The sequence below is a fragment of the Thalassophryne amazonica genome, chromosome 1 (genome assembly GCF_902500255.1).
Source record: "Thalassophryne amazonica chromosome 1, fThaAma1.1, whole genome shotgun sequence".
NCBI lineage: Eukaryota > Metazoa > Chordata > Actinopteri > Batrachoidiformes > Batrachoididae > Thalassophryne > Thalassophryne amazonica.
The window spans coordinates 102,784,260-102,798,615 of NC_047103.1; the positions used below are offsets into that span (position 1 = coordinate 102,784,260).

General features: G+C 42.0%; 1 protein-coding gene across 1 annotated transcript in view; it reads right to left on the bottom strand.

Moving 5' to 3' along the window:
- Positions 1-14,356, bottom strand: part of reck (reversion-inducing-cysteine-rich protein with kazal motifs) — a 508,306-nt gene that overhangs the window by 206,835 nt on the left and 287,115 nt on the right. The window contains exon 11 of the mRNA XM_034173078.1: positions 7,762-7,974. Coding sequence (XP_034028969.1) covers positions 7,762-7,974 — 213 coding nt within the window. The remainder of the gene's footprint in view (positions 1-7,761; positions 7,975-14,356) is intronic.

A 14,356-nucleotide genomic window follows, 5' to 3' on the forward strand; every position in this document is an offset into this window, starting at 1 on the left:
ACTTCTAGTGTAATGAAACTTATTCCCCACTGCAGGGTAGTCCATCAGAGTAAATGTAAATGTTATTAAAAAATGATCAGACAAAAGGGAGTTTTCAGGGAATACTGTTAAGTCTTCTATTTCCATACCATAAGCCAGAACAAGATCTAAAATATGATTAAAGTGGTGGGTGGACTCATTTACTTTTTGAGCAAAGCCGATAGAGTCTAATAATAGATTAAATGCAGTGTTGAGGCTGTCATTCTCAGCATCTGTGTGGATGTTAAAATCGCCCACTATAATTATCTTATCTGAGCTAAGCACTAAGTCAGACAAAAGGTCTGAAAATTCACAGAGAAACTCACAGTAACGACCAGGTGGACGATAGATAATAACAAATAAAACTGGTTTTTGGGACTTCCAATTTGGATGGACAAGACTAAGAGACAAGCTTTCAAATGAATTAAAGCTCTGTCTAGGTTTTTGATTAATTAATAAGCTGGAATGGAAGATTGCTGCTAATCCTCCGCCCCGGCCCGTGCTACGAGCATTCTGACAGTTAGGGTGACTTGGGGGTGTTGACTCATTTAAACTAACATATTCATCCTGCTGTAACCAAGTTTCTGTTAGGCAGAATAAATCAATACGTTGATCAATTATTATATCATTTACCAACAGGGACTTAGAAGAAAGAGACCTAATGTTTAATAGACCACATTTAACTGTTTTAGTCTGTGGTGCAATTGAAGGTGCTATATTATTTTTTCTTTTTGAATTTTTATGCTTAAATAGATTTTTGCTAGTTATTGGTGGTCTGGGAGCAGGCACCGTCTCTACGGGGATGGGGTAATAAGGGGATGGCAGGGGGAGAGAAGCTGCAGAGAGGTGTATAAGACCACAGCTCTGCCTCCTGGTCCCAACGCTAGACAGTCACAGTTTGGAGGATCCCAAAAAATTGGCCAGATTTCTAGAAATGAGAGCTGCTCCCTCTAAAGTGGGATCGATGCCGTCTCTCCTAACAAGACCAGGTTTTCCCCAGAAGCTTTGCCAATTATCAATGAAGCCCACCTCATTTTTTGGACACCACTCAGACAGCCAGCAATTCAAGGAGAACATGCGGCTAAACATATCACTCCCGGTCCGATTGGGGAGGGGCCCAGAGAAAACAACAGAGTCCGACATTGTTTTTGCAAAGTTACACACCGATTCAATGTTAATTTTAGTGACCTCCGATTGGAGTAACCGAGTGTCATTACTGCCGACGTGAATTACAATCTTACCAAATTTACGCTTAGCCTTAGCCAGCAATTTCAAATGTCCTTCGATGTCGCCTGCTCTGGCAGACAATTGACAATGGTTGCTGGTGTCGCTAACTTCACATTTCTCAAAACAGAGTCGCCAATAACCAGAGTTTGATCCTCGGCGAGTGTATCGTCGAGTGGGGAAAAACGGTTAGAGATGTGAACGGGGTGACGGTGTACACGGGGCTTCTGTTTAGGGCTACGCTTCCTCCTCACAGTCACCCAGTCAGCCTGCCTTCCCGACTGCACGGGGTCTGCCAGGGGGGAACTAACGGCGGCTAAGCTACCTTGGTCCGCACCGACTACAGGGGCCTGGCTAGCTGTAGAATTTTCCACGGTGCGGAGCCGAGCCTCCAATTCGCCCAGCCTGGCCTCCAAAGCTACGAATAAGCTGCACTTATTACAAGTACCGTTATTGCTAAAAGAGGCCGAGGAATAACTAAACATTTCACACCCAGAGCAGAAAAGTACGGGAGAGACAGGAGAAGCAGCCATGCTAACAGGGATTCCCAAACAGGGAATCCGACACTAGACAGGCTGTGGAGCAGCACAGCGCACGACAACAGTGCTAAAATAAAATAAAAATCCACTAGACAGGCTCTTGAGCAGCACAGGTAACGCACAACAACAGTGCTAAAAAATAAAATAAAATAAAAATAAAAATCCACTGGACAGGCTGTGCTAAAACAAAATAAAAATCCACTAGACAGGCTGTGGAGCAGCACAGGTAACGCACGACAACAGTGCTAAATAAAAATCCACTGGACAGGCTGTGGAGCAGCACAGGTAACGCACGACAACAGTGCTAAAAAAAATAAAATCAAAATCAAAATCCACTGGACAGGCTGTGGAGCAGCACAGGTAACGCACGACAACGGTGCCAAAACAAAACAAAAAACCACTAGACAGGCTGTGGAGCAGCACAGGTAACGCACGACAACAGTGGCAAAAAATAAAATAAAAATCCACTGGACAGGCTGTGGAGCAGCACAGGTAACGCACGACAACAGTGCTAAAAAATAAAATAAAAATCCACTGGACAGGCTGTGGAGCAGCACAGGTAACGCACGACAGCAGTGCTAAAAAAAATAAAATAAAAATCCACTGGACAGGCTGTGGAGCAGCACAGGTAACGCACGACAACAGTGCTAAAAAAAATAAAATAAAAATCCACTGGACAGGCTGTGGAGCAGCACAGGTAACGCACGACAACAGTGGCAAAAAATAAAATAAAAATCCACTGGACAGGCTGTGGAGCAGCACAGGTAACACACGACAACAGTGCTAAAAAATAAAATAAAAATCCACTGGACAGGCTGTGGAGCAGCACAGGTAACGCACGACAACAGTGGTAAAAAATAAAATAAAAATCCACTGGACAGGCTGTGGAGCAGCACAGGTAACACACGACAACAGTGGTAAAAAATAAAATAAAAATCCACTGGACAGGCTGTGGAGCAGCACAGGTAACACACGACAACAGTGGTAAAAAATAAAATAAAAATCCACTGGACAGGCTGTGGAACAGCACAGGTAACACACGACAACAGTGGTAAAAAATAAAATAAAAATCCACTGGACAGGCTGTGGAACAGCACAGGTAACGCACGACAACAGTGCTAAAAAAAATAAAATAAAAATCCACTGGACAGGCTGTGGAGCAGCACAGGTAACACACGACAACAGTGGTAAAAAATAAAATAAAAATCCACTGGACAGGCTGTGGAGCAGCACAGGTAACACACGACAACAGTGGTAAAAAATAAAATAAAAATCCACTGGACAGGCTGTGGAACAGCACAGGTAACACACGACAACAGTGGTAAAAAATAAAATAAAAATCCACTAGACAAGCTGTGGAGCAGCACAGGTAACACACGACAACAGTGCTAAAAAAAAATAAAATAAAAATAAAAATCCACTGGACAGGCTGTGGAGCAGCACAGGTAAAAATCCACTGAACAGGCTGTGGCGCAGCACAGGTAACACACGACAACAGTGCTAAAAAATAAAATAAAAATCCACTGGACAGGCTGTGGAGCAGCACAGGTAACGCACGACAACAGTGCCAAAAAACAAAACAAAAATCCACTGAACAGGCTGTGGAGCAGCACAGGTAACGCACGACAACAGTGCTAAAAAATAAAATAAAAATCCACTGAACAGGCTGTGGAGCAGCACAGGTAACGCACGACAACAGTGCTAAAAAATAAAATAAAAATCCACTGGACAGGCTGTGGAGCAGCACAGGTAACGCACGACAACAGTGCTAAAAAATAAAATAAAAATCCACTGGACAGGCTGTGGAGCAGCACAGGTAACACACGACAACAGTGCTAAAAAATAAAATAAAAATCCACTGGACAGGCTGTGGAGCAGCACAGGTAACACACGACAACAGTGCTAAAATAAAATAAAAATCCACTAGGCAGGCTGTGGAGCAGCACAGGTAACGCACGACAACAGCGCTAAAATAAAATAAAAATCCACTAGGCAGGCTGTGGAGCAGCACGACAACAGTGCTAAAAAATAAAATAAAAATAAAAACGAAAGCGTTAGCAAGTTAGTTAGCTTGCCAACGCTGATGAAGGTTAGCTGATAAAAGTGCTCCGTCGCGATGCTTCGACCGTTAGAGGTCTTCTTTAGGCGTTGGAGCACGGTGAAAAAGTAAAAAAAAAAAGTAAAAAAGTAAAAAAGTCTTGAAAAAGACTGTTAATTCAAAGAACTCAAACAGCTCAGTTCAAACAGCTAACAGATACAGCAGAACACCGCTGTAGTATAATTACACAACTCTGAAAGAATGTTTGGTTTCTGTGAGTGGGAAACTGGGAATGGTGCAACATTTTTATTTTTATCTTCATTTTACATACAGTTCCAACTTTTTTCTGATTTGTGGTTGTTTCTGTTGCATTTCTGAAATTGTTTCTCCTCATCAGTCACGTTTTGTGCTTAAACACTGCATTAAGCTCAAGATTGAACAAATAAATACCTTTGGAAAATAACAGCTGTTAAAGTTCAGAGTTCTCACCTGCTTTTTGTGATCTCTGCGTCTGAACAGTTTTTTTTTTTTTTTTGTGGCTCAGTTCATTCATATATTCTCATTTTTTAAATATGTTTTTAAAGATATTTGACCGTTTATTTCATCTCATGATCTCATAAATTCAGCATATGACGCGCACATGGTGTGAACAGGACGGTAACGGCAGAATCACACCTTTAGAGAAAGTTCAGAGAGAAGTAAAGGCAGCTTCATGTTTCCGTTTTGTTAACATTCACTCGGGTTAAAATCCTCTCTCTGCTCCGCGCTCGATGCGCACTGAACGTGTCACGCCTGCATTCAGGAATCTCCCTCACCCACCCCCTCCCTCGCAGTCTGCAGCCTGTTAACTCCGCGCGTGCGCACACACAGGCACACACACACACACTGACAGCTCCGCATTTTAGACGGCTTTTGAAGAAGACGGCACTGTTTTAATCGGCCGTCAGCCTCCTTATTATTGTCCCGCCTTAAGACGAGAGCGAGGCTGCAGCACGTTTGACATCAGATTCTGTCGTTTTATGCTTTGTGGATAAAATAAATAATTCACGGTAATCGCGAATATGAAAAATAATTGCGAATATGAAAAATACCCACGGCACCCCCGACGATCGATCACGGCACCCTAGGGTGCCGCGGCACCCCGGTTGAGAATCACTGATATAAGGTATATGTATACCACTGGGATTGTGTGTTTTATGGAAAAAGTACCAAAACTGCACAATGGTGTATCATTGTTAAAAAATTTAAAAAATATAATGCAATGCTAAAATACCCTCGGCCGTATGGGCATAACAATAGGAAACAGAATGTGACCTTTTGACCTCTTAAAATAGGTCAAGGTTAGCTATCTTTGAACTTGTCCAAGGTCTGTGTCCAAAGAATGTTCCCTGTAAATTTGAAGAGACAGTAATAGGACAGGATTTATATAGAGACACGTGGATACATGGATGGACGAAAGGCGTTCACAATACCCGACGGCCATATTTTGGCTTCGGGTAATAAACAACACATATTTTGTCATCCTTAATTTTTCCCTTGGGGATAATAAATTGCAAAATCCAAGCTGACCACCATGTCCTTTCACAATATTTTCAAAATGCTAAGTCTTTTTTACTATGTGTCATAGACTCAAATGTAACGCTGTTTTTGATGTTTACTTACACACTGAATCCATTCCAACCACAATAACATTGGAAAATTTTAAGAAAATCCTTCTCTGTGTCACTCCAACATGAAACTGCATAACTGGTGATGCAACAGTTAAAGGTTACACTGCGCACAGTTTCTCCTATCACACAGATGCTGATAACTTTTACAGAGTTGTCATGGGTGTCTTGGTGGCTTTCATAACTAATGTCCTTCTTGAACAGTCACTCAGGTTTTGAGAACTGCTTCCTGATGACAGATGTACTATACAGAATACATTTCTTAAAGATTGATGGAACTGACTTCCGGTCGAGCTGGCCAAGATGGAGGCACCATAAACTCGTGTCTCCGCTCTCCTTTTCCAATAATACAACTTTTTCGGCATAGTAAAGGCACATGGCAAAGGCACATGCCGGCAAAGGCACATAGTAAAGGCACATGCCGGCAAAGGCACATGGCAGCCCACCTGGAGTTTGCCAAAAGGCACTTGAAGGACTTGAAGGACTCTCAAACATGATGCCAGGCATCATGTTTGGAGGAAACCAGGCACCATCCCTACAGAGACGCATGGTGGTGGTAGCATCATGTTGTGGGGAATTTTTCAGCAGCAGGAACTGGGAGACTAGTCAGGATTGAGGGAGAGATGAATGCAGCAATGTACAGAGACATCCTTGATGAAAACCTGCTCCACAGCGCTCTTGACCTCAGACTGGGGCGATGCTTCATCTTCAGCAGAATAATGACCCTAAGCACACAGCCAAGATATCAAAGGAGTGGCTTCAGGACAACTCTGTGAATGTCCTTGAGTGGCCCAGTCAGAGGCCAGATCTGAATCTGAGTGAACATCTCTGGAGAGATCTGAAAATGTCTGTGCACCGACACTCCCCATCCAACCTGATGGAGCTTGAGAGGTGCTGCAAAGAGGAATGGACAAAACTGCCCAAAGATAGGTGCACCAAGCTTGTGGCAACCTATTCAAGAAGACTTGAGGCTGCAAATGCTGCTCAAGGTGCATCAACAAAGTATTAAGCAAAGGGTGTGAAAAGTTATGTGCATGTGATCTGAGTTTTTTATTTTTAATAATTTTGCAAAAATTAAAAAATAACTTTTTTTTCATTTTGTCATTATGAGGTGTTGTGAGTAGTATTTTGAGGGAAAATAATTTATTTACTCCATTTTGGAATAACATAAATTGTGGAAAAAAGTGAAGCACTGTGAATACTTTCTGGATGGACTGTATAATGCAGCAACAAATCAGTTGTAATGAAACACCTGAATGAATAAATGGGTCCAGAGCTATACACACACAAAAAAAAGATTGATGGAACTGAAATCCAAGACATAATCGTTGAATTGGAAATGTATCCATCCCTGACTTGTCTGAAGAAATCTGGCTGTAAAAGTGATGATTTACTGTAAATTTAACAAAGGGTGCCAATAATTGTGACTAGAATACATATGTCAGGATTTTGGTTTCACTTCATGACAGCATTTTGTTTTGTTGCTGTTGCCAAATACGAGGTCTGTCCGTAAACAATCGTACCTTTTTATTTTCTTCAAAAACTATATGGATTTCATTCATATGTTTTTACGTCAGACATGCTTGAACCCTCGTGCGCATGCGTGAGTTTTTCCACGCCTGTCGGTGACGTCATTCGCCTGTGAGCACGCCTTGTGGAAGGAGTGGTCCCGCCCCCTCGTCGGATTTTCATTGTCTGGAAATGGCGGAATGAAAAGGACTTTTTTTCCATCAGAATTTTTTCAGAAGCTGTTAGAGACTGGCACCTGGAAACCATTCGAAAAATTTATCTGGCTTTCAGTGAAAATTTTACGGGCTTCACAGAGAATAAGGACTTTAACTACAGGTTTAAGGACCCCTTTAAAGGACGGTCGGTGCGCCGCGCTGCGAGCTGCAACGATGCGGCACAAACCACTGGATCATTTCTAAGCTGATGGCTCTGTGGATATGAGACCGTCGTGTGCTCTTTCTCTGGTTATCACAAGATCTGGACATCAGCCATTTTCCGGCAGATTTCACTTTTAACAAGAGATTTTGTCATGGAAAGCCGCACGGAGGCTTCACGCATCACGACCGATTCGCTGATGAAGCGAGACAAAGGAACACCTCCGTTTCGGCGTGTTAGAGGACAAGTTGGGACATGTCCAGCTCTCCACAAGTTCTTTTATACTCACTCGACTGGTAAGCACTGAAAGCCGAGATAGACATGTCCCAACTTGTCCTCTAACACTCCGGGTTACAATTGGGTTAAAAGTGCATCATCGGGCATGTTGTACCTGCATATGACACTGCCTCTGGACTTGCTGTGGCAGGGTTTGATCTGCAGGGAGCAGGCCACTGCCTTCCACATGTCAGGCAGGCACTTCCTGATGTCCAGCACAGGGATGTTCATAAACGGCATCTTGATTGAGCCATTGGACCACAGCTTGAAATCATTCATGGCACCCTGATCGGACTGGACATTACAGCTGCGGAACAGCTCTGTTGGTCTAAGAAAATTGAGAGAGAATGACAAAATGTAAATCAAAGATGTTGAAAACATTACTTCTGAGTTTGATATAAGTAATGTTTTAAAAACCAAATAATTTACCAATAATTTATTCATTATGTAGAAAATGATGTGTTCTATCATCAGTAATTAAACTTTTATTGATCCACTCCAGCTGCAGCAAACATTTCTACGTTGCTGTGATGTTGTGGTGATGTCACTTTTGATCAACATGACGTTTTATGATGATGCTGTCATGATGTCATTGTGTGTACTCCCACCTACATTTTAGCTACTACATTAAGTGATGTTGTAACCATGTGATGTTGTGACCAAGTGACCATTGCACAACCTTCTCACAACCAAAAAAATAACCTTTCTATGACCATTTGTTTACCAAAAAGGCTTCCACCTGATTACATTATAGTAAGTGCGACAGAATAAGGCACCCTCAGTGCAAGAAGAAACGATACCACAGGTCGTTCATCCCTGCTGCTGTCAGACTGTACAATAACACTGTGAAATAACCATATGCAATAATATGTCCACAAATCACGTGCAATAACAACTCGTTTACAAATCCCAGCACTGGTGTCACCTTATTACAACTAAATTCCACTTCACATATTGTAAATAAGATGCTCCAATTTTTTAATTCCAATCATGTTTATATATGCATATATGCTTATATATATATATTCTATTTCTACCTCATTTTCTTATTTTATTGTATTGTTACAAGTATGATTATTATTGCTTATCCTTGTACACGCTGTATGATGCACATCTTCCTCCACTTGCACTAATCTTGTGTGTATTTAAGAGCTGATGTAACGTGAATTTCTCCACTGTGAGATCAATAAAGTCTTATCTTATCTTATCTTATCTTAAGTCTCTTTGGCTGCTCTCTTGTTTTTCACTCTGGGTCACCGCAGCAGATCTGGTGGCCAAGTGGTTAGTGTGTTTGGCCCACAAAGGCACACAAAGGGCCCTTGGACAAGGTCTTTAATACCCTAGTTGCTCCCAGTCTGTAGTGAGCGCCTTATATTGCAGCATCCTCACATCTGGGTGAATGTGAGGCATTATTTGTAAAGCGCTTTGAGCGTCTGATGCAGATGGAAAAGTGCTATATAAATGCAGTCCATTTGCACACCTTAAACCAGATTTTAATCATATTTTTAACAATTGGAGTAGTAGTTTGTTTTACTAAATTAGAAAAATGATCTGAGTAAACATATTCTGGTAATGGTAAATTTAGACCTTCTGACTCAATTTCTTTCCACTGGGGAGGATTTTTTGCCTCAAAAATAAAATTTGATTGATATTAATTGTACCACCCAATAATTCCAAATTATGTTTGGACATTTTAACTCTCCCTTATTATACGGTAAGTGCAACAATGACAATCTAACCCGAGCTTGACCATTGTTCCAAATATATCGTATAAATAGCTTTTTAACCTTTGTGAAAAAAAACATCAGGTGGTGGCAATGGCACATTCTAACTCAGCCACATGGGGTGTGCAGCCAGTACATTCCGAGTGCTGGTCCCAAGCCCGGATAAATGCTGAAGGTTGCGTCAGGAAGGGCATCCGGCGTAAAACAAGCCAACCCAACTATGCAGACTAAGAATCAAATTTCCATACCGGATCGGTCGAGGCCCAGGTTAACAACGTCCGCCACCCGTGCTGTTGCCCAACAGGGTGCCGGTGGAAATTGGGCTACTGCTGGGCGAAGACGACAAAGAAGAGGAGGAGAACATTTCCACAAGCAGCGGGAGAAGAAGAAAACTAGAAAGGTGGAAATGAGAGTGGGGACTTTGAATGTTGGTAGCATGACTGGTAAAGGGAGAGAGCTGGCTGATATGATGGAGAGGAGAAAGGTAGACATATTGTGTGTGCAAGAGACAAGTGGAAGGGAAGTAAGAGCAGGAGCATTGGCGGTGGGTACAAGTTGTTGTACCATGGTGAGGACAGGGAGAGAAATGGTGTTGGGGTCATTTTAAAGGAAAAGTACGTTAAAAGTGTGTTGGACCTGTGTGTCTGACAGGGTCTGACACACAGGTCACAGTCTGATGAGTGTGAAGTTGGAAATTGAAGGGGTGATGATGAATATCATCAGGGCATATGCCCCACAGGTAGGTTGTGAGATGAAGGAGAAAGAAGATTTCTGGAGTGTGTTTGATGAGGTGGTGGAGAGTGTGCCCAAGAATGAAAGAGTGGTGATAGGAGCAGACATAAATGGGCATGTAGGTGAAGGGAACAGGGGTGATGAAGAAGTAATGGGTAGATAAGGATCCTACTCTACTGGTGGTTGGCTCTCACTGCAGTATTGTATCACTTCCTGTTCCGGAGCACAGCTGTGTTTTTCTGTATCTGTTAGCTGTTTAATCTGTGCAGTTAGATTGCTCTAGTTAACCAGATAACGATTTGTTTCACAGTGTAATCTTCACATGCCTTAACTAAAGCAGTCCCTCTGCTGAATCACCTCTAAATTATTTACACATTATTCACTTTGTGTGTTTTTAGGAATCCGCTAGCTTAGCGCAGCTACTAGCTCTTAGCTGGTTTAGCATGACGACTTCTCCTGTCTCTCCCGCACCTTTCTGCTCTGGGTGTGAAATGTTTAGTTATTCCTCGGCCTCCTTTAGCAGTAATGGTACTTGTAATAAGTGTAGCTTATTCGTAGCTTTGGAGGCCAGGCTGGGCGAATTGGAGACTCGGCTCCGCACCGTGGAAAATCCTACAGCTAGCCAGGCCCCTGTAGTCGGTGCAGACCAAGGTAGCTTAGCCGCCGTTAGTTCCCCTCCAGCAGATCCCGAGCAGCCGGGAAAGCAGGCCGACTGGGTGACTGTGAGGAGGAAGAGTAGTCCTAAACAGAAGCCCCGTGTACACCGCCAACCCGTTCACATCTCTAACAGTTTTTCCCCACTCGGCGACACACCCGCCTAGGAACAAACTCTGGTTATTGGCGACTCTGTTTTGAGAAATGTGAAGTTAGCGACACCAGCAACCATAGTCAATTGTCTTCCGGGGGGCCAGAGCAGGCAACACTGAAGGAAATTTGAAACTGCTGGCTAAGGCTAAGCGTAAATTTCATAAGATTGTAATTCACGTCGGCAGTAATAACACCCGGTTACGCCAACTGGAGGTCACTAAAATTAACATTGAATCGGTGTGTAACTTTGCAAAAACAATGTCGGACTCTGTAGTTTTCTCTGGGCCCCTCCCCAATCGGACCGGGAGTGACATGTTTAGCTGCATGTTCTCCTTGAATTGCTGGCTGTCTGAGTGGTGTCCAAAAAATGAGGTGGGCTTCATAGATAATTGGCAAAGCTTCTGGGGAAAACCTGGTCTTGTTAGGAGAGACGGCATCCATCCCACTTTGGATGGAGCAGCTCTCATTTCTAGAAATCTGGCCAATTTTCTTAAATCCTCCAAACCGTGACTATCCAGGGTTGGGACCAGGAAGCAGAGTTGTAGTCTTACACACCTCTCTGCAGCTTCTCTCCCCCTGCCATCCCCCCAATACCCCATCCCCGTAGAGACGGTGCCTGCTCCCAGACCACCAATAACCAGCAAAAATCTATTTAAGCATAAAAATTCAAAAAGAAAAAATAATATAGCACCTTCAACTGCACCACAGACTAAAACAGTTAAATGTGGTCTATTAAACATTAGATCTCTCTCTTCTAAGTCCCTGTTAGTAAATGATATAATAATTGATCAACATATTGATTTATTCTGCCTTACAGAAACCTGGTTACAGCAGGATGAATATGTTAGTTTAAATGAGTCAACACCCCCGAGTCACACTAACTGTCAGAATGCTCGTAGCATGGGCCGAGGCGGAGGATTAGCAGCAATCTTCCACTCCAGCTTATTAATTAATCAAAAACCCAGACAGAGCTTTAATTCATTTGAAAGCTTGACTCTTAGTCTTGTCCATCCAAATTGGAAGTCCCAAAAAAACAGTTTTATTTGTTGTTATCTAACGTCCACCTGGTCGTTACTGTGAGTTTCTCTGTGAATTTTCAGACCTTTTGTCTGACTTAGTGCTTAGCTCAGATAATTATAGTGGGCGATTTTAACAACCACACAGATGCTGAGAATGACAGTCTCAACACTGCATTTAATCTATTGTTAGACTCGATTGGCTTTGCTCAAAATGTAAATGAGTCCACCCACCACTTTAATCATACCTTAGATCTTGTTCTGACTTATGGTATGGAAATTGAAGACTTAACAGTTTTCCCTGAAAACCCCCTTTTGTCTGATCATTTCTTAATAACATTTACATTTACTCTGATGGACTACCCAGCAGTGGGGAATAAGTTTCATTACAGTAGACGTCTTTCAGAAAGTGCTGTAACTAGGTTTAAGGATATGATTCCTTCTTTATGTTCTCCAATGCCATATACCAACACAGGGCAGAGTAGCTACCCAAACTCTGTGAGTGAAGAGAGCCTTAAATCAGAAGTGCCTGACTCCGTGGTATAACTCACAAACTCGCAGCTTAAAGCATATAACCCGTAAGTTGGAGAGGAAATGGCGTCTCACTAATTTAGAAGATCTTCACTTAGCCTGGAAAAAGAGTCTGTTGCTCTATAAAAAAGCCCTCCGTAAAGCTAGGACATCTTACCACTCATCACTAATTGAAGAAAATAAGAACAACCCCAGGTTTCTTTTCAGCACTGTAGCCAGGCTGACAAAGAGTCAGAGCTCTATTGAGCCGAGTATTCCTTTAACTTTAACTAGTAATGACTTCATGACTTTCTTTGCTAATAAAATTTTAACTATTAGAGAAAAAATTACTCATAACCATCCCAAAGACATATCGTTATCTTTGGCTGCTTTCAGTGATGCCGGTATTTGGTTAGACTCTTTCTCTCCGATTGTTCTGTCTGAGTTATTTTCATTAGTTACTTCCTCCAAACCATCAACATGTCTATTAGACCCCATTCCTACCAGGCTGCTCAAGGAAGCCCTACCATTAATTAATGCTTCGATCTTAAATATGATCACTCTATCTTTGTACCACAGGCTTTTAAGGTGGCAGTAATTAAACCATTACTTAAAAAGCCATCACTTGACCCAGCTATCTTAGCTAATTATAGGCCAATCTCTAACCTTCCTTTTCTCTCAAAAATTTTTGAAAGGGTAGTTGTAAAACAGCTAACTGATCATCTGCAGAGGAATGGTCTATTTGAAGAGTTTCAGTCAGGTTTTAGAATTCATCATAGTACAGAAACAGCATTAGTGAAGGTTACAAATGATCTTCTTATGGCCTCAGACAGTGGACTCATCTCTGTGCTTGTCCTGTTAGACCTCAGTGCTGCTTTTGATACTGTTGACCACAAAATTTTATTACAGAGATTAGAGCATGCCATAAGTATTAAAGGCACTGCGCTGCGGTGGTTTGAATCATATTTATCTAATAGATTACAATTTGTTCATGTAAATGGGGAATCTTCTTCACAGACTAAGGTTAATTATGGAGTTCCACAAGGTTCTGTGCTAGGACCAATTTTATTCACTTTATACATGCTTCCCTTAGGCAGTATTATTAGACAGCATTGCTTAAATTTTCATTGTTACGCAGATGATACCCAGCTTTATCTATCCATGAAGCCAGAGGACACACACCAATTAGCTAAACTGCAGGATTGTCTTACAGACATAAAGACATGGATGACCTCTAATTTCCTGCTTTGAAACTCAGATAAAACTGAAGTTATTGTACTTGGCCCCACAAATCTTAGAAACATGGTGTCTAACCAGATCCTTACTCTGGATGGCATTACCCTGACCTCTAGTAATACTGTGAGAAATCTTGGAGTCATTTTTGATCAGGATATGTCATTCAATGTGCATATTAAACAAATATGTAGGACTGCTTTTTTGCATTTGCGCAATATCTCTAAAATTAGAAAGGTCTTGTCTCAGAGTGATGCTGGAAAACTAATTCATGCATTTATTTCCTCTAGGCTGGACTATTGTAATTCATTATTATCAGGTTGTCCTAAAAGTTCCCTGAAAAGCCTTCAGTTAATTCAAAATGCTGCAGCTAGAGTACTGACAGGGACTAGAAGGAGAGAGCATATCTCACCCATATTGGCCTCTCTTCATTGGCTTCCTGTTAATTCTAGAATAGATTTTAAATTCTTCTTCTTATTTATAAGGTTTTGAATAATCAGGTCCCATCTTATCTTAGGGACCTCATTGTACCATATCACCCCAATAGAGCGCTTCGCTCTCAGACTACAGGCTTACTTGTAGTTCCTAGGGTTTTTAGGAGTAGAATGGGAGGCAGAGCCTTCAGCTTTCAGGCTCCTCTCCTGTGGAACCAGCTCCCAATTTGGATCAGGGAGACAGACACCCTTTC